The sequence below is a fragment of the Pseudopodoces humilis genome, chromosome 2, assembly GCF_049639895.1.
Source record: "Pseudopodoces humilis isolate 2021_Gansu_Grassland_sample_001 chromosome 2, ASM4963989v1, whole genome shotgun sequence".
NCBI lineage: Eukaryota > Metazoa > Chordata > Aves > Passeriformes > Paridae > Pseudopodoces > Pseudopodoces humilis.
Genome location: NC_142201.1, coordinates 81,389,581 through 81,416,123, shown reverse-complemented (window position 1 = coordinate 81,416,123; position 26,543 = coordinate 81,389,581). Strand labels below are relative to the sequence as shown.

Below are 26,543 nucleotides of genomic sequence, written 5' to 3'. Positions count from 1 at the left end.
TTGTGTTATTTGTGCAGCAAATACTGTTCTTTACCTCTTTTATCTCTTAAAGGAAAGAGACTTCTTTCCATGACACCATTTTTAAGTGAAGTATTGATTTATTTTCATTGATCTCACTGCATAATGTTTAAGGAATTGATGTTGCCATTCAGCAACGTGGCACACTCTTGTTCTCACTCAAGTCAATACAGAATGGATCAAATCTTGAACCACCACTTTCCATTCCATATAGTTTTCAGTGTCACTCAAGGAGAATTCTTGGTCCAAGTAGAGAATTAGGCAGTAAATAAATAAAATAAAAACAATGAACAATAAATCAAATAAAAACAATGAAAATATTGTTGCTGATTGATGGCAGGAGAAACTTGGAACTGACTTTGCTAAAATGCTAAGAGCATTTTCTAAGGTGGCTGTAGGAAGAAGCAACCATCAGGGTGAGGATGCAGAGGTAGGGAGCAGAACTGACTCAGATACTGCCTGCAGAACCAATAGAAGTGTATTCAACTTCCAAGCCCTTTTACAAGCTGCAATAGCCCAGCTTTGGCATCCCAGTATCTCATATTGGTCCGTGGAGAGTGATCTAAGGTGCCTAACTTAGTTACATAAATTCTGTGTACAGTAAATGTAAGTGTTGAGTAAGGAATTCAGTTTTACTGTGCTAAGCAGGGACTTCAGCCAAATGCATTCTTAATGGAGCTCCCTTACAGAGCAGAGCAACACCTTAGGGATGGGCTGAGTTCAAACACGCTACCCTGAATTTAGTTTATGGAAAAAACTGGATGCTGGAATATATCTGAATTGTCACTCTTGCTGAAAGCCTGGCTTTAGTCTCTGTATTAGGTACTAACTCTTCAGGAATTTTAGACCAAAGTTCCACATATGAGGATAGGGACTTTATTGAGCAGCAATGTGGTTTAAAATGTAAGAGGAAGAAATGGTGGTGATGATGATGTTCCTCACATTTTGCAAAACAATCTGGCAAGGGCATATCCCTTTTCCCTGCATTATTGCTGTTTCAGTCAAGGCCAATCCAGAATTACTGATGACAGGGCAGCTTATTCACCACTGCATTCCTCAGACTACAGCCTAGGAGTCACCACCAACTTCTTTCTCCCAAACTTTCTCCATCCTGACCCCTCACTCACTGTGCTTTTTCAAGAGAAGAGGTGAAAAATGTCCATCCCAAAAGTGGCTACCTGGTGGTTAAGACGCTTTATGAAGACGAGAGAGTTCTAGGATTGTATCCCATCAGTGTGCTAAGGAAACTGCATTTATATCTCCCACTTAGTCAATGGTGTGGCAAAATATTGAATTTCTCGTATACTCAAGTGTCTAACCACTAGACAACTAGAAAAAGATAAATATCATGTCTGTGGTTTTGAATGGGAATGTTCTGTCCTGTTGTGGTCATTCTGCATTCACTTTTGTATATGTTAGGTGTATGCCAGTACAGTAAGATTTAAATATAGGGTTAATTGCAGTCTGGATGTTTCCCTGCCTTAAATGTGAATTCCATAAATGTTTAAGTGAGAGAGAGAGAGACATCCAGCTTCTCACAAATTTGCGAGAGTAAATGTAGTCTAAAATATTTGGTCCACTGAAGGGAGTAGAAACGCTGAATTTTGCAGTAGAGATGTGGTGCTTAAAATCCATCAATGTTCATTTTAGGCATAAAAATGGTCTGTCTGAATCTTGCTTTCAGCTTTGAGTAACCTATCAGTCTCCAGTAGTTTTATCATAGACTGTATTCCTTTTTCCTTACTGTACTTCAAGTGACTACAAAAGAGGTGAGATTAGATATGGTCCTAATTTTCAGGATCATCTGAAACTTTCTGAATAGTGACCATCAAGAAGGTCCAAGTCAATTACAATCCCAGTCATAGCTACAGCTAAAATAAATCACATGCCAGCCTGGGATTTCACATTGCTGGAACTGGCATTTTCTTTTTAAGAAGCCCTTAAATTAGGAGCCCATTTCAAAGATGGTATCAACAAGAATATCATAGTTAATTTGTGAGCCACATTCACGTGAATTAATTCATTTCACTCCAAATCAGGATTTCCACCTGCTGCAATATGATGTGATGGCTTTACGTCACCAACCGAATTTTAGAAATTTTATTTCTAAAAATATGTTTCTGTGGCACAATTCCTATGGAAGCCAGATGCACCCAGAGCCTTGATTTCTCACACAGCACTGCTCTCTTACTCCCAATCCCTCTTTTGGAGCAAACTGATTCCCTTACAGGCTAATTGTGGATCCCTTTGCATGACACAATCTCACAGACTTTTGTTCTAGGAGATGCCCATACATCCCATTTGTTTAGGACATGCAACACTATTCTGCTGACATGCTGTGCAGCATGGTTTGTGAGACCACAACATTCTGTATCCATTACTTCAGCCATGTTTCAAAAGAAGAACACCACGGTCATCAACTGATCATTCCTCAGGGCCAGAGATTGTGACATGGGCTCAAAGCAGCCCTGAGCCCAGTGCTAAGCTGTGTGGATGGTATGTGCAAGAGGGCATTAACTTGGACACTGAGGTTGCAAACTGATTGTCAACACTGAGCCCTCTCCAGTGCAGATATGTCTAGCTGTGTAAATGCAGTCTAGCAATAAGGCATCTGCACCCTTTTATAATTAACTTCTTTTCCAAAGTGTCCTGATTCAAGAAGATCTTCAAGACAACTGTCTCAGTCTAGAGGAAATTTGGTAGACAGTGAAACCATACATGTGTTATGTTGATTCAGAAACTTCAGGATATTTTTACATAGATGTCAAGAGTTATAAGAGCTGCTTTTTTCTCTCCAATATAATTATTTCACATATGTCCAACACATTCTGTTCAATCTCTGCCTTGTGAGGATCAGTTTTGTGACATTTATAGTAAAGATGTACTGTTGTTTCTAATTTTGCTTCTCTTTAAAATTCTGCAGACATTGCAAAAGACCCAGCAGCTGTTGCTTTAAAATGCAGATAAGTAGGACACTATGCCACTCACGGGTGCCATCATTATAGACCCATGTTACTGTTTTCTGTCAGCTAGAAGTTAATTACTTCATTTTTTTACCCTGTCAATCATTTATAGAGAGACAAGAACAAAGATATCTTTAGGGCATACATGGCATTTTTTTTCTCCAAGTCATTTTTTTGCATGAGCATTGCAATGGTATTTCTCTTATTTAGTTTATAATGAAGTGTAAGAAGAGGAAAATATTCCTTAGAACATTTCTTTAGATGTTGTTGAGGCAGCATTTATTAACATCCAATTATAATACTTTATTTTCCCTGGAAAATAAACTTTTTTTAATAAGGTTTGAAAAACAGTTTCAGGGAAATTTCTGCTTGTATCTTTACCCAAAGGCAAAGGGACCTAGTTTTGTACTGTGAGAATTTCTCTAAGAATGAGGAATACTTAGATTAACTGCAAAAAGAAACAAGGTACAGTATGAGGACATTGGATGTATTTAATAGTTTGGTTAGAATCCTGTTATTACTTTGGTAGGTTAGAAATATATGCATACATCCACAGTCTTGTAAACTGAGCCATATTTATGTTGGTTGTTTTAATTATTATAGGCACTAAGTCTTGCGCCAGTAAAATTCTGTAACAAGCAAAATTTAGTTTTGCATTGAAACACTGAATTAGTCTGTAACATCTGTGGTTTTAGGAATATTCAGTGCTCTTAAATCTATGATGTGTTTTCAATCCTTTCATTCAGTGTAATCACAGAACCACAGAATAGCTTGGGTTGGAAGGGACCTTTAAAGGTCATCCAGTTCAATCCCCCTGCAACAAACAGGGCAATCTTCAGCTAGATGAGGTAGCTAATCCTGAAACACCACTTCATAGTGGAAAACCGAAAGGTTACTCAAGATAATATTCAATAAAATTATTTAAATTGCTTTGATTTAAAATTCTTAGTAACTGTGCCAAGACTTTCAGATAAAAATTAAGCACAGCATCCCTTTAAACCTAAGCATCAGAGGAAAGAAAAAGGGAAAGACAAAGTATGAAAGAAGTATTTTGGTAATAACATAAAAATAGTTGCATCTATCTCTCAATTAGCATTTCTCGTATCTTAAAGCTTTCTCTGAAGAAACAACTACGTGAAGAAACAGCTATATAGACAATGATTTGTGTAACCTGAAGAAAATTATTGTCCCTAGAAGTGGATCCCGACTGTGTATGGGCAGTTGTGTCACATTTGTACAAATGGGGTTTCAACTTGAATTCCTTAGCTGGATTCAACAAGTAAGGCAGGATATAAACATAAAAGTTGTCTTTCACGCAGGTTGTCACAAGCCAAAAGAGAAAACAAACCATTTCAAGGTCTACAGCTCAAACATAAGCCCTGCTGTACTGTGAATGTGTGAATGCAAACATGACCACCAAACTCAGGTGGGCCAAAGGTCCTTCCCAACCATTGTGCTGCTTCAAATAGTATCTGATAGCAGATCGTTTGAAACTATTAAAATATCTCTTGATGGATTTTTCTCTTCCTTGGAAGATTTTTTTTGACCCATTTAAGTTTTCAGAGTTGACAACACCTACTTGTGAATTGCACACTGTATATTATCTGTTAGTGGCTCTATTACACTTGCCTCCATTTCTTGGGAACAAGTGTCCCCTATTCCTTCTTTCTTGACATTTGTCATTTCATTAATTTTATTATGCTTTTTTCTTGGTGATCTCTTTTAAAGTTCAGGAGGTTTAGTCTGTGTAGTCTGTTCCTGTGAGAAAATTGCCCTTATTGCCCTTTTTGTTCCTTCTTTGGCTTTCCCAGGTCTTCTTTGGGATGAAAGGATCAGGACTGTCTGTAGAGGTGTGTGGGTGTCTGTATCACGGTATAATAACAATTATGTATCTTGTGTTCTTTATCAATTTGCTTAAACGGCATGTACGAATTTGCCTTTTTCACTAATGCCAAACATTGAATTCATGTTTTCCTAGAAAAATATCAAAGTCTCCAGCACTTTTTCCCAAGGGAGTATTTACTAACCCAGTATATATCATCAGTATGTAGATTGACTTAGGACTGATACTCCCCATGCTTCCCTTTGCATTTATTCATGTTGAATTCCATAGAATCGTGGAATAGTTTGGCTTGGAAGGGAACTTAAAGATCATCTAGTTACAATACCCCTGACATGGATAAGGAGAACTTCCACTATACTGAGTTACTCAAAGCCACACACAACCAGTACTATTCCAGCACCTCAGCACATTCATCATAAAAAATTTCATCCAATCTAACCCTGCACTCTTTCCAATTAAAATCATTAGCCCTATTGCAACAGGCCCTGCTAAAAGTCTGTCCCCGTCTTTCTTAAAAGCCCCTTTCAAGTGTTGAAAGGCCACAATGACAACTGCCTGAAGCCTTCTCTTCTTCAGGCTGGACAACCACAACTGCCACAGCCTGTCCTCATGGGAGGGGTGCCCCAGCTCACTCATCATCTTCATGCTCTGGATTCCCTGCAACAGGTCTTTGTTCTTCTCATGCTGGGAACCCCAGAGCTGGATGCAGCACTCCAGGTGGGGTCCCAGGAAAGCAGAGGGGCAGAATCCCCTCCCTCAACTTTCTGGTCACACTCGTGACGCAGCCCAGGACACAGTTGGCTTTCTGGGCTGCAAGTGCACATTCCTAGGTGTATCTTCAAGTGTTTTGTCATCCAGTCACTGGACATTTTATCATTCTTTTGCAAATCTTCTGAGTCAATTTTTTTTTTTCTACCCTTGATACTTCAATGTCTCTAGTAAATATTGTCTCATTTTTCATCACCTTTTCTAGATCATTTATAGGATTTAGTCTCTTGTGAAAATATAACCTTCTTTGTTAACCCGTTTTTCCTAGTCCTTAAACACTTATTAATCCTTCACAGACAACTGGTTTGTGGGTTTTTTTCTTATATTTCATGACATTTTGGCAAGGAAGTCTGTTGTAATTTCCTGGAAATTCATGTGATATTTCTGGTCGGTGAGTTTAATGTTCCTAAGGAAGTTAGAGCTACCTGTTTCTCAAGTCAGATTTCATTTATTTGTTGTTTCCCTTTAAAAAACTAGCTCAGTATTTTCCATTTTCACATTTAAGTCATTAATCTTATCCTGGTAATTTTTTGCTACTCATTTTATTGATTTGTTATTAAACTTTTTCAACTGACACATCAAGCGCAGATGGTTCCATGATTTGACAGGTCTGAAAGGCTCTTCTGTGGGTTCATCCTTAAACACATTCTGTAGTTGATTGTAAATAATTCATTTAGCTTTATTGGTATGGCCTTTTCTCTCCTCAGATCTCTTATTACACCCCAATGCCCTGTGTAATTGGTATTTAGTTTCTGAACGCTGCACAAACCTTACTGTAGTTATCCTCACGATTCTCCCTCACGGCGAGGAAATGCCATCTATCCTTGCTTTGTAAAGACAGAGGCAGGGCCCCAGAGAGACAGGCACTTGGTAAAGGAGCTGAGTAATGAAACACTCAGGTGTGCAGTTCCTTAAAGATGTCTCCATCTTTGAGCACAGGACTCCCAAGGAGAGATCTCATTGACTGAAAGGTACCAGCTTGAAGGCAGGAGATGAATTTGGTGCCTGGGGCTTGGATTTATGGCAGCAGGTACATTGAGTGTTGGGGTACCTACAGCAGCCAGTCAAAAAGCTAAGGAGTGATGTGTCTGATGCTCTGACTGCTGCTGCTCTCTGTGATTCAGAGATGGAAGGCACTCTTTGCTGCCAGCCTTTTTTCACTCCCACCTCCTGCTCTAGCACTCCTTCAGGCTGATCATACATGAGCTGCCAACAAGAATTTGAGGAGGTAGAAGAGCTTTCCAAAGATACTGACAATGATGCTGTAAGGCCAGGACATTTCTGTGTCCTGTTTAGCACCTTGGTTGTGACAGGATTTGTGGTGGCACATCCTCAGTGTCCCTGCAGAGCATGGCGGGGCAGGGCTAGGCCTGCCGCAGTGACTGCTGCTCTCTGAACAGGGAGTGAACCTGGCCTGGGGCATAGGCTCACGCTGGAGATCAGCTGAAAGCACAGACATCCCCACTGCAGCAGGCAGGAGATCCCTCAGCCTTGAGAAGAAGGGAGGAACAATACAAACTCATGAAAACAAAGCAAGGAAATGAAAAATCTCAACCCAACTCCCTAAAGATCAGTACTGCAGTGGAATGGGTAATTAGTGGCAGTAAATTATTGCTACAGCTGTGGAAGATATAAAAATTTTCAAAAGCAGTCAGGCTACTGGCAAGATTTTTTTAAATATTTCCCTCAGAGGCAGTGCATGCCACAATGAGGCTTTGCTTAATAAAGACCTTTCTGGTAAAGAAATAAAGTAAAAAAAGATACTGCCTGTATCTACCCTTTAAAAGAAGAAAGGCTCTTGCTCTTAAGTTCAAAAAAGGGATTTTAAAATACAGAGTTTTGAGATCATAAGGCAAAGGCCCCTTTGAAGATAAATGAAGTTCCATACAGTCAATTTTTAAGGTGTTTTAAAAAATCATATTTATTTCATCACATCATACTTTATACTGACTTCTTGTTTATATTTAATTTAAAAATGGAAGTCATTCATTGCAATACAAAATCACTCTGTTTAGTCTTTCCACTAACTTGGTTCACTTTACAGAGCTTACTGACAGAACTGTAGGGGTACATCATAGCTGAGGAAAAGAAACATTCCAGACTTTTCTGGAAAAGCAGATATTTCCTTAATATTTAATACTAGCTTAATATTTGACAGGAAGTACTAGGTTAATGAGACAGAGACAGAAGGAAAACTATTTAAAATACAAGATTTGCACTGCTAGTTGGATGGTATATTAAACAACCAAACAGAATTTGATCCTGTAAGGCCAGAGTGGTGAATGGTAAAGCTGGACATAGGGAAAATGCTTGGATATTTAGGTATTAAAATGATTTAAAGACTACACACTTGCAAACCAGGTGCTTTGGTCGATCTGTAGAGTTAAGACAGATTCATTTCAGAGGTGGTTTGAAACTTCTATTTACACTACTTCTGTTTAATGCAATCCAGCACTTTATGTGCTATAGCAGCTTTTATGTTGCTGAAGTAATGTTAATTAATCTTCAAACACAGACCTAGACAGAGGGACACAGGGGTTAAAATTTATTTGATAGAACATTGACACATGCATGGAAACTTCACAGTAATTGTCTCCCCCCGAGTTCTGTGAGTTTCCCCAGCTTGCTGAGAAGCCTGGGCAGCACTTGTGGTGCTGGGAATCACTCTCCCCCAATTGATTGATGGGTGAGAGTCATCACCTACATGCAGGGAAAACTGTCAGCAAACTGAAGGGTTCAGCCCAATTCTCCTTAAGCCCCATTTTCATAATTTGTCACCCACATTTCTAGTGTCTGATTTATTTTTTTTTTCTGTCTGGATTGCTTTATTTGTTTTTTTTAAACACTGAACGTTTTCCACATCCTTTTACCTGTCAACACTAATGCAAGTCATGAGGACAATTTCAGTTTCTCACTTTCTGTATCTATTCTCCTCTATAAAAGTAACATCCATTTTCTCCTGCAACTACCCTGGCTCAGAAGAAAGGTGCATCTAGCTGAGAGTCCTTCCTGTCACGAGTGTCCTTTCTGTGGTGCTGGTTAGCAGCAGATGTTTAGGGAACGTATAGGGAACAGGGCACATATGGTCTGATCCTCTCCCCACTGTTCACCACAACGTTCTGCAAAGACAGCAACCTTGCTCAGCCCCTAAATAAATTACAAACTAAATTGCATTGCTGTTTCCATGTTGGAAGTGAAAAAGTGAAGTGAAAAGGAAGTTCTTACAGCTTGTAAATGAGGCTACAAAATACTAAAAATTCTAAGAATTGGTCCAGGCAAAAAAAAAAAAAAACTTGTTGATGAATGTTTCAGTCTTGTACACATCAAGTGACTGAAAAACATCTCTTCAGTCACAGACAGTTGTTTGTTCATTTTCTTGTTTGTTTGTTTTTCCACAACTCCCTAGCATGTCAGAATAATAATAAAAAAAAACCCAACTTATTTTCAGTCCCTATTCTGTCATTCTGTAAGACTCAATTCACTTTAGTGGCATGGGTTTTGTATAAGCAAATACTAAATGACAGTGTAATTTATACTTCAGGCTTTTCTGACAAAATGTGTAGCTTCAATGCTTCTATTGAAATCAAAAACATTTCACTCTTTATGTTCAATTTGCCCATCACAGCCATCTACATGGCCACATTACCACATTTTCTGAGCACTTCACAATACCCTTTTTGTGTATTCTTATTTTACCATTAGGAAACTGGACACTGTCAGAGAAACATTCACATCGTCTATATCAGCCCATTTTTCTGATCTAATGTAAATGCTTAGAATTATTCCTTTCCCATAGGTACTTAGCTCTCTCCATTACTCTCCAGGGAGTTTAGACTTCTCTAAGAATTCTGCATTGCACCTAATTTGTCTTCCCAAAAAACGGACAAAAGAAAGCTCTCTCTACTGTAATCCCATGGCTATACCAGGAGTGCCTACCCTGCCCAAGGATGGCTCAGCCACTCAGCACACTGCAGCTCCCAAATCACTTTCAAGTGATTCAAGAATTTTCAGTGTCCATGTATGATTCTGAAAATCACCTGAAATTGTACACAACTTGAGCATTTCTGTACCATCCTCAGTTACCTTCATCGAGGCACTTTTGAACAAAGTGAAGTGTTTTTATCCACTACAGAAAATGCTCTTGGACACCAAAGTATCATTTTATGCAGAATATATATTAAAAATTATTGATATTCCCAAAAGTGATAAATATGGTCTAAATTCCTATGTCTGAACATATTTTATGCTTCGGTCCTTCTGTAGATAGGATCACAGGTAATTTAGTTTGAAGGAGAGGATTCTGATGTTGCAAGTCCAACTCCCATCTTAAAACATGATCAGCTTCAAAATTACTTCAAGTTGCTCAGGAACTTGTCCAGGTGAGTTTCTAGTATCTCCCAGAATTTCACTCTGCGCTGCCTGCACCAAGGTTCACCATCCCCCTGGTGAGATTCTGCCCTCCCCCACATATTCAGAGCAGCTCCACTGGTGACAAATTTATCCCTAAATAATGCAAATATGCATGTGGTCCAGTGCAGTTCCTTATTCCTCCATGGTTTGTTCTATCAAAGACTGTTTTTTAGAAAAGTTCTCATCATGTTTTCTCTATTGGGAGCATGGGATTTGCTCCTGCCTCCTACAGTGGAAACAAGACTTGACCTCATTCATTTTCCTTGTTAAGCACAAGGTTTGGTCTTTTGGAGGCTTTTCTTCCACTGAAGAATGGAAGGGAATGGAATGGAATGGAATGGAATGGAATGGAATGGAATGGTGGGAAGAGAATATTTTAGTTGGAAAGCACCGCCAAGGATCATCTAGTCCAAAAGCCTGACCAGTTCAGGGCTGAACACAAATTAAAGTTTATTATTGAGGGCATTGTACAAATGTTTCTTAAACACTGACATAGACCAGCTCTCAAGGAGGCCTCATCAAATACCTCAGCAGGGCCAACAAGCAAAATAATATGAGGAAATTTTTGGATCAGCCCATGGTGAGCATGAGCACACAAAGACATGCTTGTTAAATTGATCTCTTCTACAACTTTCCCAGCTACAAAACTTTTTTGTAGGGGAAACAATTCAATGTCTTTCAAATAGAGAGGAAAGATGCCAGCATAACATATAAGCCAGTGAAGGAGTTATTGCTTATTTACAACTGTCAGAGACATAAACTGGGGGTTTTTTAACCATTTTTGCCCCAGTCTTATATTTTCTGCACACGCATACTAACATTAACAATCATTTGACTCAGGCTTAGGAAATGGTAGTGGTTTATGATGTTCCAAACAGAGTTTTACATCCTGAAATAAAATTTTAAAACAAATTCATAGAAATTATTTACCTAGGAGCAATATTAGAAAAGCAACTGCACCTGTGAATTATTTTCTAGTACATAAAATGTGTCGGGGCACAGTTAGGTCTAAGCAGGTGTAATCTGTTTGAAATTAGTCAGATTTCTCACATGCTAAACAAAATCTGGCTTAGGAGCCCGACTCAAGCAAGCTTCACTTTGCCTAAACTTAAGCTTCTAAACACAGCTTTTAATAAATATTTCCCAAGTAAAATGAACCGCTAAGTGGAAGTAAGGGTTCATGGTAATTTTATTTTTCCTCCAGGAAGGGGAATGTCTTAAAATCAGGGTAAACTTAAGCCAGTATAGATAGAAACTTGTAATGGCAGGGGGAGGGAAAAGAACAATCTGGTTTTCCTGGAAGATTTTTTTTTAGACTTTTTATTGCCACAAGACTCAATTCAAATGGGGATAGTAAAAGGAAAGGTCCCAGTTCAGTTGCTTAAGTCAGGAATTACATACGGAATGAGGAAAATCATTATAGACAATACCATCAAAACTCTGAGCTTCATTCATGGCAGCAGGAACTTATCTTAATTCCTGGTTTCTCCTAACTCCTAGCACTATCCAGAGGCATGCAATCAAAGCACTTCTGTTACTGCACCAGACCATCATCTTGTCAGCCTCAGAGCAGCTTAAGGCAAATTCTGTCAATCTTAAAGCTGCTTAGGGTAATGTTTTCAAAGTGATTTAGCAATTCAAAATCTAATCTTCATTGAAAGTGTACAAAACCTTGTCTCAGATGTGCTTAATTTACCTTTAAAAATGGGATGCAGGAACTTCTGATGCTACCCTTAATCCTTCTTTTGAGCCCAGGTGAGCCAGGGCTCCCAGGAAGGAGGGTGTGGATAATGCAATGGGGTGAATGAGGAATTGCAAGATGATCAGAGCAGCATGGGCCTAATTTTTTGTTTCGTGGAGAGAAGATAAGAATTTTAGTGTCATCTTCTTGCAGCTTTGTTTCAAAAATATTAAAATAGATATTGCTGCTGTTAAATGTTTTGGGTTATAGTGGTCAATCAGCATTTTATAGTCAAAGTACATTTCTAACGGAAATGGACAACCAGACATAGTGAGACCAACAAATGTAATCATTAAGAAGAAGTAACAGTCATATTGTTTTGGCACTGATGAGGTGGCATCAAAGACTATTATTTTAATTTTTAATTTTTCTTTGTTTATTTCTGCTTTTGAATATTCTGGCATCTTATTTTCAAGCTTTATTTCAGTGAAGAGCAGACACTAGTGAAAACTAGTGTTGAATTATTCATTTGACTCAAGAAGATGAAGGTTTATAGTAAATATCATCTACCAGAAAACATTCAACCCAATCACAAAATACAACTTCACAGGATAAACCTCTTCCTGATAAGTAAGTAGATAAGAGTGCAAGGAATCCACAGAACTGGTTGACCAAATAGAACATCTCATAGCTGCTGCTCTTCCAGGCAAACTCTTTCTGTTATTTCCATTACAGTTTAGATTTCAGATAAGTTCAGCTCAGGTCTGTGGCATTGATTTTTCTACAGCTCCACCTTAAAAATCTGACATCTTTACAGATTTCGTGTTTGGCCTCATGAAGCAGAAGTTATGTAGAGGCACCTGACCATTCTACCATAAAAATTTATCTTTAAATTTCAATTGCATTTGGATTTTTGCAAAATTGCTCTTCTTCTAAAGTCACCCTTTAAAAGAGACAAAGTCAATCCCAGAAATTAATTGCATTAATTAATTGAGTATAAAATGAGAAAGGACTCATTCTATAGCCAACCTCCTCCTGCTGATTGAGTAAACTCTTAATGAGTTCCTCAAGTTTTGACCTAGAATCAAAAAGTAATCATGATTTCTCAAACAATTGCATCCAGCAGAGTTTATGGATTTAGTACATTTCTCCACATTAGGCAGAATAATTAATTTCTGTAATAATTTTCAGTGGTTTTCCACAGTGTAGTTCCTGTTTGCATGGGGCTTCTCATTATCTCAGCAAAACACACTCAGTCAACACAATAACAATGAAAATCCAAATTGTGACTTTTTCACTGTCAAAGGGCAGCATTCAAGGCCAAGCAGAAACCATTCTTGAGAAAGAGCTGTTGCAGACAAATATCTTGACTTTTCCATAATACCTGATTAATACTTTCTCTGAGTTTTGCTTGTCTACACTTTTTCACAGCTAGAGACCAATCTTTTTTCCAATAGCAGTTTCAAAAGGCTGGAGTGTATAAACAGATTTATTATGGTATTAACAAATTACTATGATATATTATTATTCATTATAGGACAGTCATCCATGATAGGACAGTCTGTAGAGTTCCTCACCTCTTACAACACAAGTCAGAATATTCAGACTGACAAGGCTCCAGTGTTGATTTCTTGGGAGAAAAGAAAAAATCGATTTTGCTGACAAATTTGTCTGAATTTTGGCTGGTGAAATGTTTTCTAATTGTACAGGCAATGTGCTTAGTCAATGTCTTACAAGTCTTTTTGTCATTACTATGTTCAAATCCTACAAATCATAAATGTGGAGATATATATATATATTTATATTTAGCTTTTTCTTTATAGGAAGGCTTTCTCTTACTTAAGTTCTGCAGATGTCTAATATCCTTTTCCAAAAAAAAGAAAAAGAAACCATCATATATCTAGCTGGTAGTAATAATCATGTTACCAGGGGGTTCTTTTTGTGTGCTGAAAATTTCCTTTTAATTATAAACCAGTGGAAGCACAATGAATTCTGTGGGCAACCTGGCCACAGTGGAATTTTAAAAGCTCACAACAGATTCGAGTCATGATTAGGTGTAAGAGAAAGCAACTGTAAGCTACAGAGTATCTTGAGAAAACTACCTAAAAAACTCAACTACCCAGAGCAGATCTTTGAGTTCTATTGCAATAGTTAGAACTACTGCAGACAGATTACTAAATATATCTAAATCCGTGTACTCTCTAGTAGTAAGACACATTGGGGTGCAGGGAGGTATGGGGGTAGCTACAGGCTCTGCTAACTGAGTCATAATTTTCTATTTCAGTTGCATTTCCTTTGAAAGAAATACCTGATTTGACTTTATTCATGTTTTGTTTTGTTTATTTTATTTTTCCCTGGGGAAAAATATCTAAATTAATATTCTCAGACAGCAGATAAGTTACTATGAGAGAGAACGGCTTTTTGGCTCCTGTGTCAATCCATGCAACCCACAGGTTGCAATTTCAGGTGAATTACCCAGTAGTTTAAAGTATCCCTGATTTGACATCCAGTCACATTTCCTTTCTGGATATGGGTAATTGTAAATGTCACAACACAAAAATCTGTGTTGAGAAACTGTACTTGATGTCTCAGAGAGAAACCAGAGATGCAGTCAAGCAGCAGCTTCACTTAGTCTGTATGGGGAGGAAAAAATCAAATCCAAGAATAAGACAGATTTCATATCATTTTGATGGCTAATGCACAGGCCTGGTCAAGGTCAGTCAAAAATTATCTCATTTCTTTAGATAAGTACAAACCTGTCGTAAGTTTTGAGTTTGCTGTGAAATCTGCATCTCATGCACAAGTTTGGGAGTTTATTGTGAAATTTCAGCCACAATCTCAGGGGTGCTGAAGAAGCCTTCCAGAACCAACTACAGGTGTCCTCTGTAGTTTATCAAAATGCCTAAGGCTAAATTTAATCTGTTCAGACCCAAGGCAGCGTCCCTGTTTTAAAGCAAACCTCAAATATGAGGATCTAAACTACATTGAGTCCAATGCAGATGTATTTAAAAGCTTCTGTTTATCTCAGATGAAACTGGCAGCCAGATTTTCCTAGTCAGTAAATTATGGTAAGGTAAGCATATGCTCACAGCTTGATTTCAGATGTTTGCAAGCAGAAGGGGGATTCTGTTTGGGTCTTTTATGCCCTGTAAAACGCCAAAGAAACAAAAAGTGTGTTCTTTGAAAGGAATTCCCCTTGTGCCAGCACAAGAGAAAGCGTGAAGAAATTTCACTTTCTCAAGCCACCTTACAATTCCTGCTGGGAGGAGTTAAAGCCAGGCAAACCTGGGAGTAATATGAGTTCTGTCTATGTCCACTGCTGAAAGACTGAAGTGTCAGTCCTTTCTCACTGTGAGATGTTTTGCCTCTAACATAGTACATTGTATGCTGTTGCCTAGCAAGACCATGAACGTGCAACATATTGGTTTGATGCTTCTGAAAATGTTGACTTACATTTTTCTGTACAAATTTTGCAGAACCCATTTCCTGCACAGGATATGAGCACTTGCTGAAAACTAAAAAGCCCATCAGCAACACAGAGATTGGCTCATAAGAGCCAATGAATTAAGCATCATGCTTGGATCTCCAAAACGAGCACAATATTCCCCAAGGACAAATGGCAGTCCTCTTTCTGATAAACATCATAAAGAAAATATATCCCTCTTCTTTGTGAAATTTTTCTGGAACTAACTACTGCTTGTCTCCAATCCCTTTTTTTTTTTTCATTGAGATCCATGACATAACTCTCTGCCAGATTCCCACTAGGAGGAAAAGAATAAGGAATTACTTTGGATATGGAATGGGGAAATTGCTGAATGAAGTAAAGAAATAATATGATAGCAAATGTAAAAGGCTTGGATGCAAATGTGTAATGGGATTTGCCTCAGTGGAGGTGCCTTAGGAGCAGCTAAGCTAACACCCTGATCTGCACATTGACTGGGAGCATGCCCCATGGCTCAGTGCCTGAACCTACCCTCTTACTAATTTAAAGCCATTTCTCTTTATCCTGTTACTGCATGCCCTTGTAAAAAGTCCCTTTCCAGCATACTTGTAGTCTCTTAGATTCTGGAAGATCATAATAGTCTCCTTGGAGCCTTCTCTTCTCCAGGCTGAACAACCACAATTCTCTCAGCCTGTGTTCATACCAGAGGTGCCCCAGACCTCTTTGTGGCCTCCTTTGGACTCACTCCAACAGGTCTACATCATTTTGCTAGGGTGCCCACAGCTGGACACAGCACTCCTGTCCACCTTAGGTGCATCCAGACTGTTGCTGGTAATGGTCACTGATCAGTGCTGACTTCCAAAGGGAGCATGGCAACCATGTTGTGCTGCTGCCCTGTCACGACTGATTTTGGTAACACAAAGTACTGACATTGTCCCTCTCAGCCTGACAAGGTTAAGAGGATGGGCTTCATGGAGAGTCACAACATCATTAATATAGGGGGAAAAAAAAACAAAATAGAGGGGGAGAGACGGGAAGGGAAGGGAAGGGAAGGGAAGGGAAGGGAAGGGAAGGGAAGGGAAGGGAAGGGAAGGGAAGGGAAGGGAAGGGAAGGGAAGGGAAGGGAAGGGAAGGGAAGGGAAGGGAAGGGAAGGGAAGGGAAGGGAAGGGAAGGGAAGGGAAGGGAAGGGAAGGGAAGGGAAGGGAAGGGAAGGGAAGGGAAGGGAAGGGAAGGGAAGGGAAGGAAGGGAAGGGAAGGGAAGGGAAGGGAAGGGAAGGGAAGGGAAGGAAGGGAAGGGAAGGGAAGGGAAGGGAAGGGAAGGGAAGGGAAGGGAAGGGAAGGGAAGGGAAGGGAAGGGATCATGGTATCTATGAGTGACAGGTCAAACATTCAGATATATTTTGTTAAAACTACATTGTTGTAGTATACTCCTAATAAAAGCTGTTCTTCCCAACAGTCCCCCCTCCCACTCTCTCAGCAGAGGTGACAATGTATGACAGAATCATCTTGTGCACAGGGGCTATTCCAGCAGCCTCCGGTCTCAGCAAGCAGAATCTCAGAGCTTCCCAAACCTTCCAAAGAGACAGAAACCTTTTTTGTATGCTCTACACATATGATTTACATGTTCAGCTTCTCCAGATGGAAACAAAGATGGGAGGAGAAGTTGAAAGTCTTTATTGACTTGCCAGTATGTGAAAATTTAACCCTTTTAATAGCATCTTAATTGCCTTGCAATGGCTGCTTCAATCAGAGCCACTGTGCTCTCTGTTGTAGCTATAGCAATGAATTACATTAGTGTTTCTTTCATCTTCTTCTAATTTTTTCTTCAAGCTGAGCCTGCAAGTGGGTGGAAATACATTTATTACTGAATGCAGAAAAGACAGATATGAAGCTTGGGGTCTGATTCTGACTATGATGCTGAGTTACTGTCTAAAGCCAGGCAAATGATAAAACCTCTCTGCCCTGGATTTCCCCATTTGTAAAACAATAATAGGGAGGGGGATAGTTTAGGTGTGGTGAACGAGGAGAATAACATATATCTCCTTTAGGATGATGCTGTATAATCTGATGTCTGAGAATCACTGTTCAAGAAATTTTCAGAGAAGAGAGAAATATCCTTTAGTGGTGCATATGCAGATATGCTGGCAGATCACAGGAGAGTTAGGACTATTTACAGCAGCTGAAAATCTCTCTTGCTAAATGTTGTTGTCGTTTCATAATCAAGTGAATAGCAAAGAGCAGTCTGTAAATTTATGTGCAAACACCCATCTGTGCCAGAAGAAGAGGAAAGTAATTTCAGAGATGCAAATAAATCTGCCATGCAGCACCTGAACTGTATCAAATTACCAGCTATTGATACAGGAGTGGAAGATTTTGGGATTTTGCACAGAACATATAGAAGCATTCGGTGAAACATGTTCTTGTGTTGTAAATGCAGTTATATCCCTTGCTTTGTCAGGAAGATTATGAAGACTATTAACAGTGGTGTTTACAGCATTAGTTGAGGAAGCTAAGAGGTTTCTCTGTTAAATTCCCTTCTCTGCTAAGGGTTTAGCAAGATCACTTAGTCTTTCTGTACCCCTATTTTTCAGGTTAGAAATGCTGGTAACAGTGTAACATCGTGGATGTCAATAGGTTGTAATATATGGGATTGCACTAGGAATTGATTTTCTATTTAGTTCCAGCTAATATATTTTCTTTGTCAAACATTTATTATTCTAGCTGCGAGAATAGGTGTCATTAGGAATAGAAATTTACTGCACAATGCAGCTTAGCTTTTGGAAATGCCTCAAGTAATGATTTATGCTAAGTGGAATAAAAAAGTGGCCACCTAGTTTTGGTGGCCTTCCTGCCATGTAGACACCTCACTGCACATTGGGCAGTATGTTAAAGGTTGGTAAAGTCAGTATTTTAATTTCAAACAATTTTTGATCAATGAATTTGAATGCTGTTTGTGAAATGCTTGTCTGATGTTTCACACTGTTGTGGCTGCCTAAAAATTATTAAGAAGCAACCAAGCACAAAAATAAAACCTGTTAGGTTCTGTCCAAATTGCTGCTGGGATTAGTCCAGTGTAATGATTACTTCTGAAGTCTGGAATAATATCAGGGAAGCAAGCCTCACATATTCTTAAATATTTGTGATAGCCATAAACTTTTTCTAAATGTTTGCATCTCCTGCTTCACTTCTAAGGACTTTCTTTATTTTCTAAAAGCATGAGGCTTTCACCAAGTCTTTCACAGCAATACTTGGCATTTGAATGACACCTTTCACTTTCAAGATATTGTGCAGATATTAAACAGTTTTCCTTAAACTAAGGCAAGAACTGAGAACTGAGAAAAAAAAATAACTTGTTAATGGAAGTTTGGTGCATGTACCTTATGCCTTTGATAATCACACCAATTTCTGTTGCTGTTTTTCTAATAAGGGAACTAAACTGACCAAATCATGCTTTCACCACATCTGTTAAACTGGTTAGTAGCAAGCTCTGTTCCCTATTCCAGTATTTTATCCACACGCCATAGTAGTCCCTGAGTTTAGTGCCTTTGTAACTTCAAAATGCATTCCCTACCCTGTGTAACCCAGGGTCCTGTTTGTGAAATGCACTGTCTGAAAGATACTGAACAGGAGTTTTCTGATGCTGATGTGATCACAACATTGGTGGCAGCTCTAAAGTGGAAGTTAAATAATTGAAACTGATTTCCTTCATTATAAAATATTGACTGCCCCAATTCAAAAGTAGACTGAGTCAGCTGACTTGGAAAAAAAAGCCTTAATGACACAGGGAAAGCTCTTGGTTTTGTCCTATGGGATCCAAAAAAGGGCTTAACAGTGGATGCAGCAGGCAGCTAACTAAGTATATAAAATACGTGAAAGAACAGTGCATTAAGATGCACTTTGATAAGTTGTGGAGAAAAAAAAGAATCTGTTAGTGTTCAAGACTGTTAGATAAATGTCATTAAAATGTTGTAAGGTTACTGAGATTATTATTCTTTAATACTGCAGTAAAAGACACTAAAAATTATTTACAGCTCAGTGCTATGAAGAACTGCCCAAGCAACCCATGAATAAGCAGCCTCATCCAGATGAAAGTATATAGTCATACTAGCAAGTTCAGAAAGCTCACTAGCTCTGCTGAGCAACCTCTCCACTATCTGCATTATTGTGCTTGTGTTCTGGGGACATACCTCTAATTCATCACAGAGAGAGAAGCACTGTGACATGTCTTCTTGGTTTAGACCCTCTGGATCATTTGAATAACCCTGTTTCTATTAGACATCTCATTTTGGAAGAGTACTTGTCTGGTCCTGATCATGCTGATCCTTCTCTAGCTAAAATTACAGTGCTGATCTCTCAGAGAGGGCTATTAGGGGCTCTGTGCAAGGGTGGGTTTCTTGTTGGGCTGTGTTGCTTATGTCCTCTTCTCAACTCATAATATTCAGCAAAGGTGCTACTATTTTTTAACCTTTCTTCTGCTGCTCTCCCTCACAAGGGAGAACCTATCTAAGGTGTCTAATGTACCCCTTAGTGTGTTATCCTGGTGAAGAAGCTTGCATACTTGTGTCTCAGCTACACTTTGCTGAGAGGTGACCTTGACTGTGACGAAAGTTTCAGTGCTTGCAGATGGTATCCTGTAAGACTTGGATGTCATGGTCTAAAAACATGAAAGAGCAAATTAAAAAAGGCATCTTTTTGTGTCTTCTCTGCCCAGTTCCTTTACCAAACCAAAGGTCTGGCTGCATTCATTTTGTATCACTTCAGTTGATGCCCAACAGATGCAGAGGTGTTATTTTTATATGCATCTTCAAAACCAAGCACAAGCAGAACTGTGTGGTGTTCATCAGGTAGAAAATTAGAAATGACATGTCAGTTTCTTAAAGGGACTAGATTTTGCAATCCAAATTGCTGTCACAGCCTGAGGTGGTAGGGATGAGTGTGCCCAGGTCTCTCTATAGCCCAAAGTAGTCAACAATGCCTGAAGATGTCCATGTACTTATAGCTGGGCCAACAGCCAACCAACAAAAGTATGTTTTAAAAAGCCAGAAATCTTATCAAAGTTGTAAGTTCAAATACAGCTGTTACCAAGACCTGGCACTTAGTTTGAAATGTTTAGGAAAGATCACTGAAGTCAGCTCTCATGTCATTTTCATTTGCTAATGGAGTAATCAACATCTGTAGAGCATCAGCCACAAAGTCTTTCATTCAGTGAAAAGTGTGCTCAAAAAGTCTCTTGTCTGAGATCTATAATCTCATTTTAATTAGCAATGCACATGATTACTCCAATCAAAGCAAGTCAGTGGCAAACATTGCCATCTGTATTCATCGTTAACATCAGCCAGCACGATGACAGACTCATTTTAAGTCAATATGTGGGCTCTGAGGTGCAGATGTCTGTTCAAGGACAAAGAATATTGTCCTACTTTCTACTCCTTAACTTTTGAAAGACAACTTTTATCTTACAACTTGCCAAATATGGAGCATTTCCAGGTTGGCATCAGGGAATGTTTTGCATCAGGGATGTGAGAATCTTGCTTATTCTCTGTAACAGAAGATATTGTCCCTTGTTTTGAGTGGCTTAATTTTGCCTGGAATCAGGATTGCATGATGTCTTGCCCAGTATCCAGCATGGCCAACTGTGTGGTTAGGGGTTTTGAGCTGTTGAGCAGCTTCCCTGGCAAGGTGCACAATTAATCAGTGAATTTCTGAGACTGTTCAATATGGTGCTAAAACTCTGACCGCTGCCTGCTGCCAAGGGCAATGCTCACAGGATGATGTGTGTCTGTTTGCACTGCCATCTTCCAGGGACCTAGTGTCATCAATTGGTCAAGAAGAGGTGTCTAATGGCACTTAACTGCTTCTGGATTTATGAGCTTCTTCATCAGATATCCTTACAGAAAGCTGTACTTGAGAAGCAGCAGATGACCTGGTACCAGTAACAGTCCTTTATGAATATAAATATTTAATAAGATATAGTCAGGTTTTTAAAATAACTTTTCCCCTGCTAAGCCATTAAATTTTTCCAAAGGGTACTTGCATTCCAAGAACATTACCAAAAAAGGCACAAGCATAAGTAAGATTATGGATTATGTAAAATTCAGCAGTCTTCATCCTCAGAGAAGGGAATTATCTGGGTATTTCTGAAGATGTTAGTACAAGACTTTAAACTCTTTAAAAGAAGACATATTTCAAATAGCATTTTTCCTCCTCCTGAACCAGACTTGCCATGTACAGTTGGTGCTTATGAGAGCTTTAAATTATTTTAGTTGCATAGTCACAATTCTGATAACTTCTTTTAAGGTTCTCCTCATTATGAGAAGTAGCTTTGAGTGTTTTATATCTACCCATAAAACTGCTACAGTCATTCTTTGTAATTACACGAGGATGCACAGCAATTAGTTACACCAAATCCCTCTCACAAAAGTGTTTGCCAGTGAAAAGATTGCCATGGTTTTCTTTCTGACAATGAAAGAGTAGGAATCATTGGACAACTCTTGGGATTTTACTGTGTAACATTTCTGCAGCTAAGATTATGATCATATTATTTTCTCGACAGGAAATAAACATCAGTTCTTGACAGGCATGGTCTTTAAACAATATTTTACATGGGAAAAATATAGCCAAATCCCTTTTTTTCCTGTAAGAAACCAAGATCTGTATTTTCATCTAGATAACTTCAATGAGTGACCTGCACTTGGTCGGATTCATATGCAAGGTCTTACTCTCAAAAAGTGGGGTACGTCTACCCTGGTGTAGGTGCCAGGCAGAGGACTAGAAGGCATAGGCTGAAAATTGATATGAGATTTTACCATTCACTTTCTCTTACAGAAAAAAAAAAGGCTTCTGTAACGACTAACTTCACAGTGGAAAGAGATTTCCTCTGAGTAAGACCGTTCCATTTGGAAAATACGATTAATTGTTCAGAAGTAAACGTACCCAGACTGATCTAATCACCTGTCTTCATATCTTTATTTCCTTTCACAGAGCCATGTTTGACTATGACAAGAGCAAAGACAGTGGCCTCCCAAGCCAAGGACTCAGTTTCAAGTATGGAGACATCCTTCACGTTATCAACGCCTCAGATGATGAATGGTGGCAGGCTAGGAGGGTCACTCTGGAGGGGGACAGTGAGGAGATGGGAGTTATACCCAGCAAGAGGAGGTGAGTGCTGCCTTCTTCTTCTTCTTCGTCTTACCTCATTGCTCATTATCTTCAAGTAGTTCATTTGTTTTCCAAAGAACGGGTGCATCAATCTGAAAATCCGTACTGAGAGACTAGGGGAAGTAAAGGAAAATCCCACAGGTTTTCAAGAGATGGAAGGCACAATTTTTGGTGTGAGATTTAAAACATTCAGGCTGTTTATAACTGTACTGTAAAGAAACTCAGAAGGTGACTCAATTACTAGTGACTTCATAAAGAAAGGGGAGAAGAAGGAGATATCACCATCTACTAAAGACCTTTAGCCAAAAAAAATATATATTATAACCAGAATAACCAGAACCCGAGTCTGGGAATTCACTCTCAATTTGAAATGGAGCACATGTTTTAATGTCAGGGTGATTAACCGTTGCATCAAACTGCTGAAGGATGTAATGAGTGTCTTGACATTTTCAAATCAAGACTGTATGTCTTTCTTTTGAGAGGGTAATAGAATTAAACTTCTCAGCCTGTGTGATATAAAATATGGTGCTAAATCATATAATGGTCATCTTTGGCTTTGAAATCTGTTAATTTAATCTCCGCCTGCCTGGAAACTGATGGGTAATCAATATCACAGTAAATTTTTCATATCATGTAAATGAAGGAATTTTCATCTGCTCTCCAAGCTAAATCTGAATCTTTATGTGTCTGTGATGGATTTGTGGTGACTGTCAAGAGAGAGAACAGATAACTGAATCTCTATCATTGTTTGTATTGTTTATTCCATCTAGATGCTTTTGTGAAATCAGCCACAAGTCTCTGATAATATCAGAACTAGCACACAAACCAGTATTACTTCCTGGCTCTGTTGATAGTTGCTATAGAAAGGTCATAAACTGAAAGGGTAGGAGGAAAATGAAATCTGTCAAAACATATTACATTTCTCTTTGCAGCAATGCCGTCATACTGAGTATAAACTTTCTATTCCTGGTTATTTCAGCTTTAGCACTAGTGTAAAAATTAACATGACCATTTTTTATAGTGGGGAAATGAATGCTTGATGCTCCCTTGAGCATCTGCTGCTGTTTCAAGAGAATTGGCTAAGGAACCAATAGAGTTTATGGTACTCGTTGTTCAAAATCATGTAAAAGCAAACTAAAAATCAAATACCTTTGTTGACATGAGCCCTGAAAGGACCTTAATTTCTCTAATGATCATGTTTGAATAGTATCCACACCTGGTTTTTCAGCAAAGAGCAATTTTGGAATTTGTATAATAGATAGAAATAAAAGGTTAGGTTATAAGTTTCAAGATGGAAAATAAGCCCATTAACCAGACTTAGTCTCTAGATATTGAAAAAGGAATACTTTCCTGCTATTCATTGCCACAGTAAATACTGCTGTAATTACATAATTGGACCATACATGGAAAGAGAGAGGAGTTTATTTAATGTTAAGAAAAGTATGTGCACAAAGCTCACTCCTGTGTGGTGCCTACTATGAAAAGGTGTAAAAAGCTGTCATATATAATAAAACAACTATGGAGGAAAAAAGGACAAAGAAAAGCAGCTAATTGAGATGTGGAATTGTATATCCTATAAAGTGGAAAAGAGTGTGTGCCTAAAGCTTATTGGTTACCCACACAGTGGTGTTTTCAAGGACAAAAGGTGGAGTTTCTCTAGTCAAGGTCAGACATATAATAGAGCCTAGGAATAAGATGTGACTTAGGAAACACTGGGAGAAAACAGAATTTTTTTAAAAAAAAAAGAAATAAAAAAGAAGACTATATGAAAATAGGTTGCTTAGCACCTAAAAATAAGAGTCTTGAATTTTAAAAGATGCAGGTATAGTTACCATGCTCTCCATTTGTCATCCTTATTCTTCACTAGTGAAGCTGAGGGGCCTGGAAAAATCTATGGCATCTGATTTCTGTCTGCATTAATGTAATGATACACCTGAGCTGGAGTGGGAGGAGGTTGCTGTTAGTTCATAAAAGGTTTCAGTTGTGCAAGGTTATTTTTTCCAAAGCACTGAAAAGTGAGTATTGTTTCCTTTCTGTGGATTCCGGATGATTGCTCGGCGCCTGAGACTGATGTGCTCTTGCCAGCATCTTCTGCAGTCATTCACACCACCCAAGGGGAGGATGAGCAATCACTGCACACAGGGCTGAGTTACAGAGAATAAAGCTAATCATACTAGCCAGATTGTGCTAATTCAGAGTTAAATTTCCTCTGCAGGTGTGGATTATTGACTGTAAAGGATTAATCTAAAACAGAGTAGTCCTGGGATTCATTTGACCAAATATAGGCAGTTACAGCATGGAAATCCTCATTTAAGCTTTTTGCTCCAAGATGCCATATAAGATGTCTCTTGTAATTTATATGAGATTATTTCTATAGGCATTGTTTTGTATATAAAATGCTATATCTAGCAGTAAAATATTGTGGTAGAAAGAAAGGAAGGAAGATAAGAACATCTATAGCTTGTTTGTTGGGCTTGTCCTGCAAGCCATTATGTTGTAAATTGAAGGATTTTATCTTTGTCTTAGGTTTATGTTTTTCAATCTCCAATTAATTTCTGTTCCTTTTTTTTTTTTTTTTTTAGGGTCTTAGGGGCTTCTGGGGGTTATGCTTGGAAGGGTTTTCTTTTGCATTTAGGTTCCTTTTTCTGCTTGTGGGATGCTATCCTGTAGTACTGTAGCTTTATTTTTTGCACTTCAGGTCAGTGAGAGGCTATACAGATCCAGATTAGTGCCACGTTGAGTCTTTTAGCTGTCTGCTTTACTTTTGTCCTACTTCCCTTAACGTATGTCCAGCAACAGCTAAGATACAATTCCTGAATTTCCCTTAAGTTAAATCATTATGGAATATCTCTGAAAAACCAGTGACCACTTCAATTATTAATTGATCAGCATTTCAGGCCAAATTTCTCTTGGTTCCACATTTGCCCAAGAGATTTATCCAAGCTATGTTTAAGGTGACAGCACAATTATATCAAGCAGGGTGTCTAAGGCGAGGGGACATAAGCACCATCCCTGTACCAATGTCTCAGGCAGCCTGCAGTTTTGCCTGGGCATTATTGTTATGTGTATGAAGTGCTCCCATATCATAAAAAATTGTTATTTATACTAGAATGACCAACCAAATTAGATTTACACTGGGTCTTTTTTACATTTGGATAGATAGATAGGTACAGATTAGAGTTTCCACACAGTCTGTGCTTTTGATCATGAGAGTTTTTATTTGCCTCATTTCCCTTCTTATTATCCATGCTAAAAAAACAATCAGCTTCCTATAAAAGGGCAGCAGCAAGCTGAGCAGCCCATGTCCAAGATTCCCTCCGTACGGCAACACTTGCATTAGTTAAAGGGAATGAATAAAATGCATGAAACCCATATGCACATGTAAGTGTATTTCATTCCTAAACAGATGCTCTAATTCAACAGTAAATAGATTTAATTTCCTGTAGCATTGATTTTACACCTCCAGCTCTTTTCAATTTTTCCTTGCTGAATCTCTGCACAGGGACAAGCTCCGACATTGCAAGCCCTCCACAACAGCAGCCTCCCACCTCACGAATGTCAAACCTCAGTATTTTCTGTGCTGTGTGTATATCTGCCTGACTTGAGTCCATGGGTCTGGAATGCAGCCTGAGATTTCAAACAGATTGCCCCAGAATGGCTGAGCATAAATTCTCACCACTTTTACTGCTGCTCCCTCTGCACAGCCAACAAGGATTTGGCCTTAAAACACTGAAATAATTACACTGATCTTTCTGTTGTCCTTCAGACGTGCAGTAACAAAGCTGCTGTCAGACTGGACATCATTCTAAGATACCCATTTTCAGGTAGTTTAAGTACATCTGACTGTCAAATGTTATGCAACTTGTATCTCTGTTATTACCATCTGTAATAATACCAGCCTGATACTTGTGTTCTCAAATAGACAACATTCTCCCCACAAGTACATGTAGCCATGCTCTCCTTTCAGAGCAAAGTGGGAGGAAAAGTACATAAAATCAATGTTTCACAAACATTTAAGGACAAGGAACAAGAGGTTTTCCCAGCACAGAAGTCCCTGTGGGTGAAAAGCCAGCTTAAATTTGTTGTTCTGCTCAGCTTGGCAGAAGGGCATGTTTATCCACTCAAATGATTTTTATTTTTAATGGTTTCCTATAAATTGTCTACCTTTCTAAATGTCAGTTAAAATTAACGTTTTAATCCTTAGATGATAAAACTTTTTAACATAGCATAATCAGGTAATGTTTGTCTAAAATAATTTA

At 38.7% G+C, this 26,543-nt stretch overlaps 1 protein-coding gene across 21 annotated transcripts in view; it reads left to right on the top strand.

Annotated features, from left to right (window-relative positions):
• Positions 1-26,543, top strand: part of DLG2 (discs large MAGUK scaffold protein 2) — a 991,421-nt gene that overhangs the window by 918,335 nt on the left and 46,543 nt on the right. For all 21 annotated transcript variants that reach the window (XM_088051071.1, XM_088051059.1, XM_088051060.1 and 18 more), the window contains one exon: positions 22,108-22,284. In XM_088051071.1, the coding sequence (XP_087907197.1) occupies positions 22,108-22,284 (177 nt within the window). The remainder of the gene's footprint in view (positions 1-22,107; positions 22,285-26,543) is intronic.